Below are 19,732 nucleotides of genomic sequence, written 5' to 3' on the forward strand. Positions count from 1 at the left end.
AGAAGTTTTTTGTGGGACTATTTCACCTTAGGGGTGTCCCTGCTCCTGGGAAATTCTTGTGAATTCACAAAGCCTTCAGATTCTATATACTTGTCTGTGCTAGACCCTATATCTTTAGGAAAAATGAGAATGGCTTTACATTATGATTACTTTTGCCTTTTTGTAAGTAAGTTTTACTATCTTTCCTGCATTCCTGTGGTAATCCCACACATTCCTTGGAACCCAGTTTAATCCTCTGTGGTGCAGGATGTAATTTTATTGCTTGCCAATGGCAATGGTTGAGTTAGGAATAAGATGAGAAACTAAAACAACTAAAAACTTTAAAATGTTTGCTTTTTTCAGTTCCTGCATAAATCTGAATGATTGTTTTATGGATACACAACAGTCAATGAGAATGCACACAGTGAGACACACCCCATCAGGTCAGAAGCTCGGCATACAATATTCAGAAACTGCGCTTTAGCTAAAAAGAATGTCACTCACTCCAAAAGTGTCTTAAAATGCTGACTTTATACACACATCAGATTTGTTTTGTTTTCCATTGAAGTTAATAAGAAAATAAACTAGGTGCTGTCTGCTAGTATTTGTGCAAAATTTAGCATATACTCACCAGAACTCATGCATCTCAGGTCTGAGTCTTCACTCATGCACTATTATAAACGGCAAATATCCACAATAAATATCAAGGTGACATATGACTTAAAAATAAAACAACCAAAAATGGTGTGAAATTACTTTTCAGGATATTCAATCATATAACATGGTCTCTGGAAAAGACTTTCTCATATTTATGCAGCATTTCACTGGCACTTTGAAGCTTGCATTCTGATGGGAGTCCTGTAGGACATGTGGGACACTACTGGGTAATGTGTGATGCGGGATGTAGTTTTAATTCTTCAGGCAGGAGCAGGTTGGGCTGAAGTTGGCTCTGTATTTGAGGGAGCTGAAGCATAATGGAAGAATGAATCCTTTAGATTTGGGGTAGCACTGGAATTAAAAAATGCTGGACAGCCTTGTATTTGGGTTATAATCACATAAATTTCAGAATCAAAATCAGATTTATTGTCCAAGTATGCAAGCATACAAGGAATTTGGTGACTCTCCAAGTATAAGTTAGCATAATTGAAACACATGCAACTTTAAGTTATCCTATTGTAACCGTTGTTCAAGGAATGCACTGTACTGCTGTGCTCTGGCTTTGAATCTGGTCAACCTCTAAAGCTTCTGTGTGACTGTGTAACTCACAATATGCCTCTTTGTGTGAACCACCACAAAAGGTTAATGAAACCACACTGAACTCCTTTATCTGTTGATGTTTATTATTAACAGGCTGAAATGTTAAAACAGAAAACATATGAGTGCTCAAACTCTGCCGGTACAATTCCTCCTCTCACAGGTAACACAATGAACACTGGGAGAGGCTTACACTGATGACGTAACATAACACAGACAAAGAAAGGATTCGTGAAGCTGTTCAAGGTTCGGTACCCATGTGAGCAATGGTAATAACAAAACAAAATAATAAAAAAATAATTTACAAAAAAAACTGATAGAAAATCTACACATTGTGCTAAGAATGATGAAATAAAAGAATATAAAACAAACAATATGTCTTAAGGGACTTATCATACAGTACTATACATACGGTCAGGTTTGAATACCTATACCAGTCCGTCTTATGCTCAGATCAACTTACGAATGTTCCGTCTAAACCATAACATGGTCGTAAGTTGACGACTACCTGTAAACAAAAACAGACTGGATATTAGTGAGCGCTGAACCGAGGCTGCCATTACATTAAAATGATGATGATAAGTAAGATGTAGGTGACACTGCTGCTGTAAATTTCTTATAAAGCAGAATTTTATACAAGAAACTGTGCGTGCAGGGCTGCACATTTCATAATGAATATGGCTCTTGGATCTAGAGTCCTAGGTTCAAATTCTGCACTTGGCTGTCGTCTGTGTAAATATTTTTCTCATACTTATGTTGATTTTCCTCTAGGTACTTTGATTTTTCTCTTACATCTGCAAATGTGTGCTTATTAGGTTAATTGCTGATTCCAAATTGGCATCGTGTGAATTTGAGTGTGGGTGTGTGCAGTAGTGTGCCCTGTTCATAGACTCCAGATACCAACCACAACACCAGATTTGATTAAGCCGGCCTGAGAACTTATGATATCTTTTAGTCTGGTTTATATTGGTTAATAAACAGTTAATGATTAGTCATGATTTTATAACTTGGCATCACTGACATCACATTGAGCTCTTCTAAACTCAGAATTTGAGTTTACAAAGCTCTGTAATTTTCAGTGCTGAGCTGGTCAGTAGGATATCAGTTAGTCTGTTTTCACAGCTGTTATAAAAATGTACATGCTTTGAAAGCACCCTTCATTTGGCAGGGAAATCACTTAAATATAAAATGAAAGTTGCATATTTCTCAATCAATTCAATGGGTTATTTACCAAACATGTACAGTGTATACTGTTTACATACATTTGCCTATAGAACATTACAAATAACTGAAAAGATACTTGTGAGCTAAGTAGACAATTTACATAACAGATGATTGCCCACCCCAAATCCCTCCATTTTCCAATTTTGAATTTAAAAGACTAAAATAAATGAATGTGGTGCCCTATCCTAATGGCTAGGTGCAAGGATTGATAGTGATTTCAGGTGGCTGATTTACCAGACTGGAGACTGCAAATGATAAAATAGTAGGCTGTGTGCCATATAAGAGGCTTGGTCTAGCCTCCAAATAAGTACTAGAGGGCTGCCATTTGGATGTAGAGAGGCAAAGCCAGACAAAGGGGAAGCTTGAGAATGGGCTGGCACAGAGGCTCCATTTGATCTCCTTAAACTGAGTAATTCCAAAATGTGCAGGGATATCCAAAATGTTCTGTATAAAGAAAAAGAACAGTTTGGTACACACAGCATACTGTATATTCTGCATATAGCATATATTAAATTTGTACTAGGCTTAGAAAGTAATGACATATTTAAATTAAATGTAAATGTATTCATTATCAAAATGAACTGAAGGGCTGAAGCCTATCCAGGCAGAATTGGGCACTGCTGGAACCAACCCTGTTTATTCCATCAAAAGACAGTCAATTTAGAGAAGCCAGTTACCTTAATTTTACGTCATTTGGACGTGGGAGTACCAAATGAAAAACGTTAAGAAAACATTCCAGCTCCACAGATGCGGTGGTGCTGCATTACTATCCACCGTGGCTACGCTTGCAACAACAACAAAAGTTATTTTAAAATACACATTGGTGAACAATGTTAGCTATATAAATAAAATGCGACAATACCGAATGCATATGTTACCTGGAAATACTGTATCTTCAGCAGTTTTGAAAAAACAAACTATGAACTGGGTGTATAATTTTTAATTGTCAACTAAACAAGTCACTTCGAAACCTTTGGAAAAAAACAGAAAAAAAATACATTTTCCACCATCCCTTGCTTTTCACACGTTTCCTATCAGGCGCTTCTTATTTTTTTGTGCCCTCTGGGAGTTGTAGTTTATACTGCCATTTTTTTCACTTTATATACGAAGCGGCTCGTTAGAAAGCTTACTTCATATCCCAGAATTCACGACGCGGGGTATTTCGCGCATATGATTTCCGTTCCCCCCCATTGCTGGATATCAAAGTAGCTAGGTATCTCAGGGTTGGTTATATGCGGCATGTTTCTCTTTATTGTGTAATAACTTTCATTAACACAAAAGACTTGGCTGGAAAGTGGACAAGCTACGAAAGGGGTTAATTTATTCTCGGCAATAGAAGGCCACAGCAGGTCAAGCAACTTGACAGTAAATAGATGTGTGTGTTTTTTTATTGGTTCTGTTAAAACGCACACCTGAAATAAGACTCACTGTGCTATGGAAGAAGTTGATAAAATTTTGATCCATTCTTTGAGACAAACCGGAACGTAAGTACACACGTGCCATTTTTATTTCTCTTTTTAACTGTCCTGTGTGCTTTATTGTTTCTTTCAGCAGTGTTTTTATTATGTGTGTAACGGGTGCAGAACTCTCGTTTTTACTAAAACCTTAATTGAAAACAGACAGATGATGGGCGTATATGGGTAAGGGTACATGGTCTAACAACTGCACGAGTTTTGCATCAAGATTTGAGTTTCGCTTCCATCGCACAATCTGCAGAGTTTATAGAAAGTGTCTTTCTTCCTGGTCTGCTGACCTCGAACATATCCTCTGACAGTTTGTCCAGATAGGGCGGGATTAAAGAACGTGATTATGAGTAGCTGGAAATTAATAGAATAGAAAAAAATGCATTATGCACCACTGTGCCAGCATATGCATATGTATTGCTTTATCTATCAGTGTGTGGGTAGGGATGTATGTATTCGGTTTTTACATAATTTAAGACCACCAGCATTAGGACCACCATGCCAAAATCAAGAAGTGTCACAATAACTGGGATCTAATTCCATTCATTCTTAGTTACTAGATCTCATTGTATGAAAAGTGTAGGTTTTTTTTTCTACATATTATTTAATTTATATATTATTTTGTAATATTATTCTACTTCTTTTTTTCTTCATTCTTTTGCCCTAGCCCTGATAATTCCACTTTTTAAGAGTGATAAAACGTTAACGGCAATGTAATGAACCTTACAGTATTAACTAACACCAGCACACATAACAAAAATCAATCTTCATAGTTGAATAGAAAAAGGTTTTGATACTGTAAATTCTTATTACCATATTTGTTGAAACATTGCAGGCAAGCAGTGAAGAAGTGGGAAATAAATTCCCGTAAACACTACATAATAAACCACTGGAGTCTTGATGGTCATTTATAAAGGACAAAGTCACTTCCATCTTTGGCGATATTATTACTTAAAATTGTCTGGCATGTTACCAGCAAATGTTGAATCCTGAGGTTCTTGGTCACAGTTATGTTTCATTCCAAGGGCAAAGGGAGTTGGAAAAGTAGCTGTGATAGCACATACCACAGCAGGATACCAAGAAGAAAAGTGGACCAGAAAATGATCAGTAACATTTTACAATGATTGCTACCTTTTTATTCTTGAGCAAACAACTAATAAATACTAAGGCAATATGAACAACCTAATTAGCAGTTTTGGCAAGGCTATGCCAGATTAAAGTAGAAATTATTTTTCCTGAATTTAAATGCTGAGAATGATGGGACATCCGTTAACAGGCAAGATCGTGCCACAGTTTTGGGAGCCTGTAGTTAAAGTTTTGATCTCCTGTAATTTTCCTTTGAATTATTAGAAAGCAGCATCTTGTGATTATTTTACATTTTAGGACGTGTACATTAATAATTTTTCATAAATAGGATCAAAACTATTTAAAGTTTAATATGCTAGAAGTAGGATTTTAAAGGTAGCACAAAATGTAACACATACTTGCCAGTCTTGGTAGTGGTACCAATGGCAGTGTAAGCTAACAAGTTGGGATGCACCAATAATGCTTGTTGGTACTTATATTGATCCATTACCACATTTTTTGGTACTCATACTCGGTATTAACTTCAGTCTTTTGGCATTTTATGAGTACCAAACAAATATTGGACTCAATGGTCAGGTGGCAGAAAATGTAAACAGATACTGGGTGTAAAATACAGAAAGTTGTAAAACTGTAGGGAGGCTGGTAGGGCTGTGTAATGTCTAAAGAGTTTACCTTGTCACATTGTCCTTTCAAAACATTGATGATATACAACACCAAAGGTCTGGGCCGGGGTTGGGGGCAGTGGGCACCTTGGGTGGAGAGATTACCAATAATTTGCAGCTCTGCCCACCTACAGTGGAAAGCATCTGTATGGGGCAGTGGGGGTGTGGTACAAGAACATTTTAGCTTGGGACGTAGTAGTTTTGTTGTCTCACAGATTACTGTAACTCAGCACACAGTAGTGGTGTTCTTTAATGTTATTTCATTGATTCAAAAGCGATTTGTTCCAAGTTCATTTAAAATTGTTACAATTCACAATGCCCAATTGGCAAATAAAAAAATAAATGCATTTAAAGTTATGTTTGTTGCTTGGAAGTTTTTCACATAAAAAACAAAGCAAAAATGTAAATTTTATTGAAAAATTTTGTGGGCTTGTGATGATTGTATGTAGCTAGCAATGTAAATATCAGAAAACTCGTCACTTCTAGAGTAAGCCTGTTTGAATTTTTGAGTGATTACATTGTATCATCATTATTAATAAACCAGTAATGGCGCACTGCATGATAATGTGCAGTGAATACACTTGACTTGAGCATTCATAGTTTTCATAATGTGTACGTTTAGCATTCGTTTGCTCAGAGGTTGATGCACTTGCTGCTTCCTGAGTAGCTCTTCTTTTCTCCACCCTAGCGGCCCGCTTCTTCTCTTCTTTCTTCAGCATCTTTATGAGTTAAAAGTGATTAAGTCAGTGTTTGGGTTGCAAGTACTTAGTACATTTTCTTTCATTTTTCACTTAAGCTGCCATTTAAGTCTTTAATCTGCCTCAAGAATGATTTAAGATATGAAGAGGTAGGGGAAGTGATGGCGAAGGTGGTAGGGATGAGAACGCATGGCCGCCCTGCTGGCCGCTGCTGAGAGTTGATTCTACAATAAAATAAAATAAAAAGAGGAATAACCTTGGAGCTCAATCATCACCCCGAAAACGGATAGTAGATGTCACATAGTATATGTGTACCAAATTTCAGGTCAGTATGTTAAATGGTTTGCAATTTACAGGTGATTTAAAATCCTGGATAGACAAATGGACAGCCACGGTAGCGTATCTCTCTCTCTGTTATAAAAAAAAAATCCTGGGAGAGAAAGACGGGAGACGAGACGTGATCTTCATGTTAAGATCACGGAAGACACTTAAAAGACCCGCGAGACAAATTAGAATGGCCAAGGAGCGTCTCGCGGGGACCTTAAACATGAGACTTTGTGCCAAGAGATTGACCCAGGACCGTCTCGCGATGACGTAGAACATGAGATTCTTGCAAGACACGCCCTACTTACAACCAATATCAAATAAGACAATGGGCAGCAAAACATTCATTCGTCTAAAGGATTTGAGCACAAACAGATCCAGGGTCTCGGCGCATATAAAGCTTATAAGGACAATACGTTATAAATGAAACATCGACAACTAAGTGAAGAAGCAAGCAGTGCGGAGAAAAGAGACTCAAAAGCGTTGGAGAGAAAAAAATGCAAAAAAAAAAAAAAGAATAATCTAGGTGCAAATTCAGAAAATAAGGAAAGTAATTATCAGCCCGGAACAAGTGGAATTGAAAAAAAGCACGTCAATTCGGGCTCAGAATTAAAAGACAAAGAGTAAAAGACAAAGTAGAACTTAATAAAGACGTTCACAAACGTTGGTGCTATACACATGCAGAGCAGGTTAGAGATAATGAAAGCTGGAATTCAAAAGACTCAAAAAAAAAAAAAAAAAAAAAGCATAGGCGCGATACACATGCTGAGCAAGATACAGAACATGAAAGCAGAAAAAAAGTCAGTGTCAAAACAAAGACAGTAAACATCGCATTAGCGCAAACAAAGAGAAATTATTACTCGAAGAAATAACAAAAAAGCGAATAGAGGTCGAATATATGGACATAGGTGATATGTCAGAAGTATGTAAATATTGTAAGGCTTTGAAGTTTAAGTCGGAGAATTTCAAAAACGGGGTTTACCTCACATGCATTTATTGGTTACTTTGCAAAAAAAATTATTAACTGCTGATGATGTGGATCGTTTTGTCTGTGCTAAAATTCCAAACAGAGAAACCTATCCTGAATTATGGTACAATGTCATAAAACACATGTCTCACTGACCTCATTTAAAAGATTCAGCATATTGGGACTCCAAATATTGTTGTTTACAAAAGTTCAGAAATAAAAGTGAAACTAATGAAATAGCAACAATTCAAAGAAAAAAAAAATCTTAAAAGGGCTGTACAGTAATCCCTCCTCCATCGCGGGGGTTGCGTTCCAGAGCCATCCGCGAAGTAGAAACCATATGTTTATATGGTTATTTTTATATTGTCATGCTTGGGTCACAGATTTGCGCAGAAACACAGGAGGTTGTAGATAGACAGGAACGTTATTCAAACACTGCAAACAAACATTTGTCTCTTTTTCAAAAGTTTAAACTGTGCTCCATGACAAGACAGAGATGACAGTTCTGTCTCACAATTAAAAGAATGCAAACATATCTTCCTCTTCAAAGGAATGCGCGTCAGGAGCAGAGACTGTCAGAAAGAGAGAGTAGTACTAGGGTGTTGTACCGTGTTAGCCATTATGAATGTAGAGAAAAGCCAAGCAAAATGACACCTTTTATTGGCTAACTAAAAAGATTACAATATGCAAGCTTTCGAGGCAACTCAGGCCCCTTCTTCAGGCAAGAGGAAGAGAGGAAAGCAAACAAATCAATAGGGCTGTTTGGCTTTTAAGTATGCGAAGCACCACCGGACAAAGCTGTTGAAGGCGGCAGCTCACACCCCCTCCGTCAGGAGCAGACAAAGAGAGACAGAGAAAAACAAACAAGCAAAAATCAATACGGGCCCTTCGAGCTTTTAAGTATGCGAAGCACCATGCAGCATGTCGCTTCAGGAAGCAGCTGCACAGAAGGTAGCAACGTGAAGATAATCTTTCAGCATTTTTAGACGAGCGTCCGTATCGTCTAGGTGTGCGAACAGCCCCCCTGCTCAATCCCCCTACGTCAGGATCAGAGAAAGTCAGCGCAAGAGAGAGAGAGAGAAAAGTAAGTTGGGTAGCTTCTCGGCCATCTGCCAATAGCATCCCTTGTATGAAATCAACTGGGCAAACCAACTGAGGAAGCATGTACCAGAAATTAAAAGACCCATTGTCCGCAGAAATCTGCGAACCAGCAAAAAATCCGCGATATATATTTAAATATGCTTACATATAAAATCCGCGATAGAGTGAAGCCGCGAAAGGCGAAGCGCGATATAGCGAGGGATTACTGTATCTGTGAAACCAAAACACGGGGGTTGTCATGTGAAACGAGCAGGGGGCGAGGCCCTCTAGTTATATATAAAGATAAGGACAAATACTTTAACACCATCAGAGCACAGTTTTTTGTACAATCAGTTCTGTTATTTGTAAAGCACATAAAGACTTGAGGTGCCACGATTTGTATATAAGAACCTACCTAGCAACGTGATCTTAATCAGTTTATGTATGATACTACTAGTGCATGCTTCACAATGGGGAAAAAAGTATTTTGTCAGGGTAAATCTAACAGTTACTGAGAGTAGGGTGAACTGATATAGTAGGATAAAATGTTGATAATTTTCTCTTTGATTAAATCACTTTGTGCACGCAAAGATTGCAGTTTTAGTTATGTTCTCAATATGTATTCTCATCATGCAGCAGTGTGAGAGTCATGAAAACATTATGCTTTACAGATGTCCTGCACCACAAGCAGAAAAAGTGAAAATATTGATACTGTAGTACAAAAAAAAAAAACCTCATACAGTACATAAGTTCATATATATGTTTTTTGTTGGTATTGTATTGTAGTCACTAGTCTGAGGAGAAATGTAAGTAAGTATTTTCTTCTACTATGTGCACATGACAATAAACTTTTGCTTAAAGTGCAGACATACCTATCTGAACCTATTAAACACAAAATGAGACAGTGTTGAAGTGTAGTCTGGTTCACTACTTTCAGCATGGTGTACCTAGATTTTTATTGCAAACGTTATAGATAACATAAACAGGCTAACCTGTAATTATCCGAAATGTTATTTTTATTAAAAAGAACCTCCCTCCAATATTTGTGAGCTTACTAGCTCTTTGTTTTAGTTATCAAGAATTACAGTTAAGATATACATTAGCTTATCTCTCTATATATAAAAGAAAATCCTGGAATGGAAAGCAAATGCAAGGCTATGATACGTGATCCTCTTGGAAGACGATTTTAAAGACCCACGAGACCAAAGACACTTGCCACAGTGCAACACACGCCCTACTTACAAGATAAGACCACGGGCAGAAAAAAAAAATCAGTAGTGTAAAGGTAGTCACGCAGCACACACATCTCCATGGCTCTCAGTGCATATAAAGTGTATAAGGTCAATAGGGTAGAAATGAAACATCGACGACTAAATGAAGATGAAAGAAAAGCGCGGAGAAAAGAGACCCAAATGCGGTGGAGAGAAAAAAATGCTAAAAAGAAAAACAATAATCTAGGTGCAAATTTAGAAAATAAGGAAAGTGATAATCAGCTCAGAACAAGTGGAATTGAAAACAAAGCACATCCATTATGGCTCAGAATTAAAAGATTAGAACTTCATAAACGGGAGCAGCGTTATACGTCCTACAAGAAAGAGATTTAACCATGCCCGGGCCGGAAATAAAGGACAATTATTGTTTTTACAGCATCACGCGAGATAAGTCAGTGAGCCATCATTTAAAACAAGTCCACAGACCTCTAACTAAGCAGTTGTTGGATTGCTTTTGGCTGACATGCACAATGTGCTCCCGACTCTTAAAACAACGACACGCGACAAGCAGAACAGGCAGCTCGCCAGCAGGTTGAAGCCTTTTTTTGTTTTAAGTGACTGATAAGTCCGATTGAGGGGGACGGAGTACAGCACGGAAGACTGATAGCGGGGTACTGATTGATGCGGTAAGGGGAGGCAAGACCTGGGTCGGAGAGGGTGCTAGACAGTTGTGTTTGGGGTTACGAAGTCGGCGATTGTTCAAGTAAAACTTTTGTGACACTTTATTACGTCAGTCGCTACAGTATCAAAAAAAAAAAAAGAAATTAAAAATCTCATTAGCACAAACAAAAGGTGATTAATCATCAGAGCCAGATGTAATTGAAAAAATAGCAGGACAAAGCAAGGTCTTCCCACAACAGTTAAAGCAACGACAAGTTTAATTTCAAAGAATACACAATTCGGTCAGGTGTATATTTATGATGATGGAGAAGCGATGCAAATTTTAACAGGCGACAAATAAGGTGATGTATATATTCCGCGAATAACATTAGACACCAAAGGAGATCGTGATATGCCATTCATATTAAAATGTTTACAGTTTACCGTGAGAATAGATTTTGCTATGACAATTAACAAATCAAAGGGACAACCATTAGAAAACGTCGGATTATTTATTAGAGAAACAGAAACAATATTCACTCACGGGCGATTATACGTTGCGTTGTCACAATGTATTGCCAAAAACGGATTCAAAATTCAATGCGATCTTGAAGAAAAGGTAATTCCATATATTGTTTTTAATAAACCTTTAAAGTAAAATGTGCAACTAATGAAACTGAAACAATTCCAAAGAAAAAAAAGCTTTTAAAATTGTATATCCGATTAACCAAACAGCGGCACAGTGGTGCAGTGGGTAGCGCTGCTTCCTCGCAGTTAGGAGACCTGGGTTCGCGTCCCTGGTCCTCCCTGCGTGGAGTGTGCATGTTCTCCCTGTGTCTGCGTGGCTTTCCTTCGGGTGCTTCTTCCCAGAGTCCAAAAACATGCAGGTTGGGTGGATTGACGATTCTAAATTGTCCCTAGTGTGTGCTTGGTGTGTGTGTGCGAGCCCTGCGATTGGTTAGTGCCCTGCCCGGGGTTTGTTTCCTGCCTTGCGCCCTGTGTTGGCTTCAGTAGACCCCAGTGACCCTGTAGTTGGGATATAGCAGGTTGGATGATGGATGGATGGATTAACCAAACACAGGGGTTGGCGAGTGTAGCGAGCAGGGGGCAGAGCCCCCTAGTTTCTAATAAAATTCCAGTTTATTAAAAGAGTTTGTTGGCTAAATATTAAAACATTTACAAGAGTTATTATTAATTTTAATAAATCTCCTTAAAATAACGTTTATTCCATCTTAAACAAAAACTGAATGTTTTATTCTCTGTAGTTTATTAAATAGAAGTATAATTGTCCTTGTTTATTTATTGGAGAAAAAGTAGCAACATTCTTTTCTTTCTACTAGGTACTTGGGAATGGTATTGTTGTCAAAAAATGCATCCATACTAAAAATAGAATGATTTGAACTGTCCGTGAATGATGGATAACAGTACTTAATTCAGTTTGGAAGGAATGCATAAATGAGTATCTGGGATCTGCACAGTAAGGAAACCTTATTACTTAGCAAGAAAAAGAAGGTTTATGGATAGTATGGTAGGTGATTTCATTGCTACAGCAGGCAATGTTAGAAACAATGCCAACGTTTCATGATGATTTCAGCAAAAATATTGGTATTAGGTTAAAAAGTGACCCACCAAGCTACTGTCTATATTTTCTACTAATATTTGAAATTCTCTTTTTTTTTTTTTTTTGAACCACCAGGGTACTGTCTATATTTTCTACCAATATTTAAAATTCTTGCTTTTCTGTATTTAAAGGAATACTCTACCCAAAAAATATACAGTAGTTTTATATGTTACTTACCCATTATAGTTTGTTGGCTGAGAATAAATTTTAACCTGTTTTTGTGGAGAAAGGACATAACACAATTTCAAGTAGGAGGGAGTATTCCTGTAAATTAAAGTACCTACATATATTGCTTGTGCAGTGCAGTTTTTAACTGAATCAACTAATTAAAGGCATATTAGGCAAAAGGTTATTAGGTCTAAACGAAAGATACAGCTAAATGCCATCTGTACAGTCATGGCCGAAATTATCGGCACCCCTGGAATTTTCCCAGAAAATGCACCATTTCACCCAGAAAATTATTGCAATTACAAATGTTTTTGTATATACATGTTTATTTCCTTTATGTGAATTGGAACAACACAAAAAAACAGGAAAAAAAACAAATCTGACATCATGTCACACAGAACGCCTAAAATGGACTGGACAAAATTATTGGCACCCTTTCAAAATTGTGGGTAAATCATTTTATTTCAAGCATTTGAACTCACCTGTGGCAAGAAACAGGTGCTGGCAATATAGCAATCACACCTGAAGCCAGTTAAAATGGAGAAAGGTTGACTCAACCTTTCTCTTGTGTGTCTTGAGTGTGCCACACTAAGCATGGAGAACAGAAAGAAGAGCAGAGAATTGTCTGAGGACTTGAGAACAAAAATTGTGGAAAAATATCAACAATCTCAAGGCTACAAGTCCATCTCCAGAGATCTTCATGTTCCTTTGTCCACTGTGCGCAACATAATCAAGAAGTTCACAACACATGGCACTGTAGCTTATCTCCCTGGACGTGGACGGAAGAGAAAGATTAATAAAAGACTGCAAAAAAGGATAGTCCGAATGGTGGATAAACAACCCCAATCAACTTCAAAACATATTCAAGCTGTTCTGCAGACTCAGGGTGCAACAGTGTCAGCTCAAACTATCCGTCGATATCTGAACGAAATGAAACGCTATGGCAGGAGAGCCAGGAGGACCCCACTGCTGACACAGAAACATAAAAAAGCCACACTGGAGTTTGCCAAAATGTACTTGAGGAAGTCAAAATCCTTCTGGGCGAATGTCTTGTGGACAGATGAGACCAAGGTAGAGCTTTTTGGTAAAGCTCATCATTCTACTGTTTACAGAAAATGGAATGAGGCCTATGAAGAAAAGAACACAGTACCTACAGTCAAACATGGTGGAGGTTCTAAGATGTTTTGGGGATGCTTTACTGCCTCTGGCACTGGATGCCTTGACTGTGTGCAAGGCATCATGAAATCTGAAGACTACCAAAAGATATTGGGGCATAATGTAGGGCCCAGTGTCAGAAAGGTGGGTCTGCATCAGAGGTCATGGGTGTTCCAGCAGGACAATGACCCCAAACATACCTCTAAAAGCACTCAGAAATGGTTGAAGACAAAGCGCTGGAGAGTTCTGAAGTGGCCAGCAATGAGTCCGGATCTAAATCCGATTGAACACTTATGGAGAGATCTCAAAATTGCTGTTGGGAGAAGGCGCCCTTCAAATCTGAGAAACCTTAAGCAGTTTGCAAAAGAAGAGTGGTCAGAAATTCCAGTTGAGAGGTGTAACAAGCTTGTTGATGGTTATAGGAAGTGCTTGATTTCAGTTATTTTTTCCAAAGGGCGTGCAACCAAATATTAAGTAGAGAGTGCCAATAATTTTGTCCAGACCGGTTTTTGAGTTTTGTGTGAAATGATGTCAGATTTGGCTTTTTTTCTGTTTTTTTGTGTTGTTCCAATGCGCATAAAGGAAATAAATGTGTATACCAAAACATACCATACCATAATAATTATTACCATAATTGCAACAATTTTCTGTGAGAAATGGTGCATTTTCAAGGAAAATTCCAGGGGTGCCGATAATTTTGGCCATGACTGTATATAGTAAAACTGAATATATTTTATATAGCCCCTAAGTAAAGTGAAAAGAATAATGAATCTGGTAATGAGTCATAAGGAACACCATGTCTAATATCAGAACCATCATAACATTCTTGTTGATCCTGAAATCAATTGAATAGTTTTGAGCCATGCAATAACTGTGCCTGATATCTCAACAATTTCTAGCCTGTAGAATACTATAGAGTGGTCAAAATATGTAATTAACTCTAACAGCATAATAATTATGGCATTTTCTGTCTTGACAGCATATGTCAGTGATGTATCAGTCTTGTGACCTATGTGGAAGCCAAACTGATACTTTTCAGATACTGTAAGTTCAGTGATGTGAGATAAAAGTTGTCAGGCTTCTGTCTTTTCAAGTTTTTCCAAAAAGAAAATGTACATTTCAGATTGTTCAGTTATTAACACATATTTTGGCCTAGATCTCTTTTTTTACTTCATTCCATAGATTTTACAATAATATTCTCTTTTAGTACATGAGAAACTGTGCCTGTCAGTACAGATGTATTGATGATGTTAATACGTTTTGCATGTATGGTAAGTGAACTATTTGCTGACTGTACTGCTACAGGATCTGAGGACCAGAAGATTATTACCGTCTATAGAAAACATAAGTACACCCTTGGGTCTAATAATTGTTATTGCTCCCTTTGGCAGGAATGGCTTCAAACAGGTGTTTTCTATAACTATTGAGCAGTCTCTGACATTCCTCCATTCAGAATTCTTTCAGCTGTGTAATGTTTGAGAGGTGTCTTGCATGTACAGTACACCCCCAAATTTCGCGAGGGTTATGTTCCTAGAGCACCCACGAATTGTGAAAAACCATGAATTTTGGATGTGGTTAAAAAAAATGCCTATTTTTATAGTTTAAACCCTAAATTTTCCCCCCAAACACTTTAATTTAATTTCAAACTCAGCTTAGTACATTACCTAAAAAAAAAAAGAATGTAAAGGTAAACCTGTATACTGCACAGTACTGTACTGCTATGTCTCCCACAGTGCTAGAATGTAAAATACCAATTTTACTGCTATATATACTGTAATTCATGCAAGCATATTTTCATTGCCAGAAGCTTTAGAAGGTGCAGGGCGTTTCAACGGCATCTTGGGGCTTTAAGCCTTAAACTGCCACTTACTTGGGGGTTAATGCATCCCTGGACGCCAAATTCTTTTTTGCTACACTTTAAGTAAATGTCACATTTTACAAAGAAAAAGTACAATTTTAATGGAACACATTTTTTTCATGCAAAGAGCATCACAGTTACTGCAACACTGATAATTTTACACACTGCTAATGAACTGTAAAAACTATTTAAAAAAATTACTGGAACAATGTATACAAGGTGTAATTGACGCCATGGATGAAATCACCGAGCCAACTGCGCTTGAACTGGCTGCACGCAAGCACACAGAGGTAAGCGCTGATGCCGCCAGGCTATAGTGCAGCGGCTCAATCACAGGGACAGTGAGGCTGCAGGATGTCACAGTTGGGTCACAGAATCACACAAAAACACAGAAGATTGTAGAGACAGGAACTTTATTCAATCACTTCAAACAAACGTCTCTTTCAGAAGTAAAACGAGCTCAGTATGCGGTTAGTTCTCGTTTAAAAGAATAGGCAAACATCATAGGGAGCACAACCAGAGCAGGACCCGCAACAGGAGCAGAGGATGCCTGGGGGAGGAGAGAGAAACAAAGCAATCAGCCAAAAAGGACAGGTGCTGTTCAGGCTTTTAAGTAAGCGTAGCGTGAGAAGCATATCACGCGACAAAGCAGCCGCAAGTAAGCCCAGCAATTAAGGGAGCAATGTGAAGGTAGGTAGTTTATCAGCGTTTTTTAAGAGGGTTTTTTTGAGGAGTGTCGGTGTCTTCTAGGGGTGTGTTCAGCCCCCCTGCTCACAAAGGGCTGGCTGTTGTCATGAGCTGGCTGCTCAATGAATGTATGGCACTGACAGATCAGCTCCTGCTTGCTCGCAAATGGAAATATAGCTGGTTGTGGCGGTTTAAGGGTTCAGAGGAACAAAACGGAAAATACATGAACACTGAAGCTGTAGATGCATCACAGTTAATCAGCAGCAAGGAGAAATGAATAACGCTATAGTGGTCCAGTGCTGCTAAGATTCACACCGTTGAGAAGATGGTGATTTATTTTTATGGTGGAGATTCCAGAGGCGCACTCAGCCTTGGCCTGACCTGCACGCACTCACAGAGACAAAAACAAAGCAAACCGGTAATCAAACAGCAAATAAAGAATGTAATGAAAACAAATGAAAACAGCGATACCACCCCTGTTCCCCTTACAGCAATTACACATTAAATACAACAAAGCACAAAGAAAACACACACTGTAAATCATGAAAAACGTTAATGAAAACGCCAACGGATGAAATGTAATGATGAAAATAGATAGTCCAGAGATCCACACGTTGAATGGGAATGTAAAACTAGTCCTACCGCTAGTTCCTGAAATGGTGAAGACGGGTGGACGGGTTCAGGAGCGCTCCTTTCTTTGCAGGATGGCCATGAATCTACTTATAGTCCTCACGTACACAGGCAAATGGCAGACAATTCAGACGCCAATCACGAAACGATCCAGGACAAAACAAATAAGTACAGGTAAAACAACAGAAGTCAGACAGACAGGAACTTGAAACACAAATTACAAAAACTTTTTTTTTTTGCTTTTGGTCACCGGCCCCCTTTTTAAAAGCCACGCTGACATCCTTTGACTCCGCCTCCGCAGAAGACCAATCAGAGCCACTGCAGGGACTGCTGGGAGTTGCAGTTTCAAATTCTGTTGGCTACTTTCACCATCCCAAGCTGTGTTCTCCACTACAGTTGTTTCCTGTTCTCTCTACAGTACAGTATTTCCATGAAAAAAAGGCATAAAAATTGCAGTGGATATTTGCGGTTTCCGCTAACAATTATTAGATAGGTTCTAAGGAAAAATCCGCAAATGACTGAGGCCGCGAACTCTGAACCGTGACTTCTCAGGGGTCTGCTGTATAGAACCCATTTAAAATTCCCACACAGCATCTCGATCTGATTCAGATCTGGGCTTTGACTTGGACATTCCAGAACCCTCCATTTTTTTTCTTTTATAGCCATTCTTTGGTGAATTTACTAGTGTATTTTGGACCATTATCATAATGCCAGGTCCACTTTTTAAACAATTAGTTTCTGACAGTGATCTCATGTTATCCTCAGGCATCCTCTGATACAATGAAGAATTCACAGTGGGTTCTACGGTGGTGAGCTACCAAAGGTTATGTTTCAGCAAAGCAGCCCTGAACTAGTATTTTACAGTTGGGATCAGGTTCTTCTTGTTAAATGTTGTCCTTGGTTTTCACCAAACATGTCTTCTGGTACTGTGGCCAGATAACGCTATCCTTCCCTCATCTGTCCATACCACATTGTTCCAGAAGTCTGGATCTTTGCCTAGATATTTAGAGGCAATCTTTAATCAAATCATCTTTAACTTTCCTGAAGGCCTTAGATGACTCTTTTGATCTACTGTAGGTATGGTAATAGCACAAACATCATCAACAACAACATTTATTTATATAGCACATTTTCATACAAAGAATGTAGCTCAAAGTGCTTTACAAGATGTCATAGAAAAGGTTATAAGAGAAAAAAACAAGATAAGGCAATTGTATTAAAGAAAAAACCAATTAATCTAAACAATCTTAAAAATTCTTAAGATTAAGATCAAGCAGAAGCAGAACCAGTTTCCTTATATGCTCATATATATGGGTTCGGTGATAAGGTCAGGTAGCCAGGAGTACAGAGAAAAAAAAAATTCCAGTTAGGTGGGAGAAAAAAACAAAATCTGCAGGGTTTCCAAGGCCAAAAGAACATCTATCCTCCACTGGGCATTCAACCTAACATAAATGTTCTGAAGTCATTCCTCTTTGTTTCCAGGCATCATGAAATAGAAAGTTGGTCTCATAGACAGCTGGGGTGCTCTCCTGTCATCACAGGTGACTGCATGGTGCCTTGATCAGGTGGTGGTGGCGGCACAGGTCACTACCACAGAAGAACTGGAAAAGACAGCAGAGAGAAGCAGAGATTAGTAACAATTGTACAGTAGATTCCTGAAGATCATCATTCTATGCTCATATGGTCTATTAGGAATACAACTAAAATGTACGAAAAACTCATATTAAATTAATGAGTTTTTAGCAGTTTTTAAAAGTGTTCCACAATAAATACATTATTTACATGCATTGGTGAATTTCTCTTGGTAAAGTATTCCAGATTTTAGGTGCATAACAACCAAGGCTGTCTCACCACTTCTTTTAAGCTTGCCTCTTGAAATTATAAGCAGACCACCATTAGAAGATTGAAGGTTACCACTTGTAGGGCGACAAGGATTCTAAAATATAGGAACAAGCAAGATTATTTAAGGCTTTATAAGCCATTAGTATTATTTAAAGCCAATTCTGAATGATTTAAGATTCTGTCTGCTATATTCTGGACTAATTGCAAGCGATTGATGTCTTTCTTAGGTTGTCCTGTTAGGAGTGCATTAAAGTAATCTAGTCGACTAACAACAAAAGCATGAACTAATTTTTCAGTGTCTTGTAATGTTGTAAGAGGTCTGACTTTTGCTGTGTTTCTTAAGTGAAAAAATGCAGCCCTAGTAATCTGGTTAATATGCGATTTAAACTTTTGGTCAGAGTCGGTGGTTACCCCTAAATTTTTTACTTGTGCCTTGTCTTTCAAACCTAAAGGGTCCAGTTTATTTCTAATACCCTCACTATTTCCATATATGCCAGTCACTAAGACTTCTGTTTTTTCCTTAATTTAGTTTGAGAAAGTTTCTACTAATCCAGTTGGAAATACTGCTAAGACATTGGATCAGAGAGCCAAGAGTGTCAGGTTATCGGGAACTATTGATATATATAGCTGTTTTGTCAGCATAGCTGTGTTAGCTTACCTTATGCTTTGAGATAATCTGACCTAATTGAAGCATGCAGATTGAAAAAAGCAGCTGAACTGGAATAGACCTTGTGGAACACCATATAAAATATCATGGGTCTCCAAAGTACAATCACAACAACTAACAAAGAAATATCTACCTGTTAAGTAAGACTGAAACCAATTTAAGATGCTGCTGGAGAGGCCCACCCATTGTCCAAGGTGATTTATAGGAATACTGTGGTCAATGGTGTCAAATGCTACACTTGGGGTCTAAGAGAACAAAAACAAATATACGGCCTCTGTCCACATTAACCTGTAAATCATTTGCCGCTTTAACGAGTGCAGTTTCTATGATTTGTTCTAAAACCTGACTGAAATTTATCAAGAGTAGAATGTTTATTCAAGTAATCATTTAGGTGCTTAAAAACCACTTCATTGTTGAGGACCCGAGTGGCTGGACTAGGCCAAGGGGACGCCCACATAACAACTTGCAGTGCCAGATAGAGGGTCATTTCTCTGAG

General features: G+C 38.1%; 1 protein-coding gene across 1 annotated transcript in view; it reads left to right on the forward strand.

Moving 5' to 3' along the window:
• Positions 1–3,629: 3,629 nt before the first annotated feature.
• Positions 3,630–19,732, forward strand: part of ccdc22 (coiled-coil domain containing 22) — a 102,798-nt gene continuing 86,695 nt past the window's right edge. Inside the window, exon 1 of the mRNA XM_028813264.2 lies at positions 3,630–3,941. Coding sequence (XP_028669097.2) covers positions 3,892–3,941 — 50 coding nt within the window. The 5' untranslated portion in view covers positions 3,630–3,891. The remainder of the gene's footprint in view (positions 3,942–19,732) is intronic.

Source organism: Erpetoichthys calabaricus, chromosome 11, assembly GCF_900747795.2.
Source record: "Erpetoichthys calabaricus chromosome 11, fErpCal1.3, whole genome shotgun sequence".
NCBI lineage: Eukaryota > Metazoa > Chordata > Cladistia > Polypteriformes > Polypteridae > Erpetoichthys > Erpetoichthys calabaricus.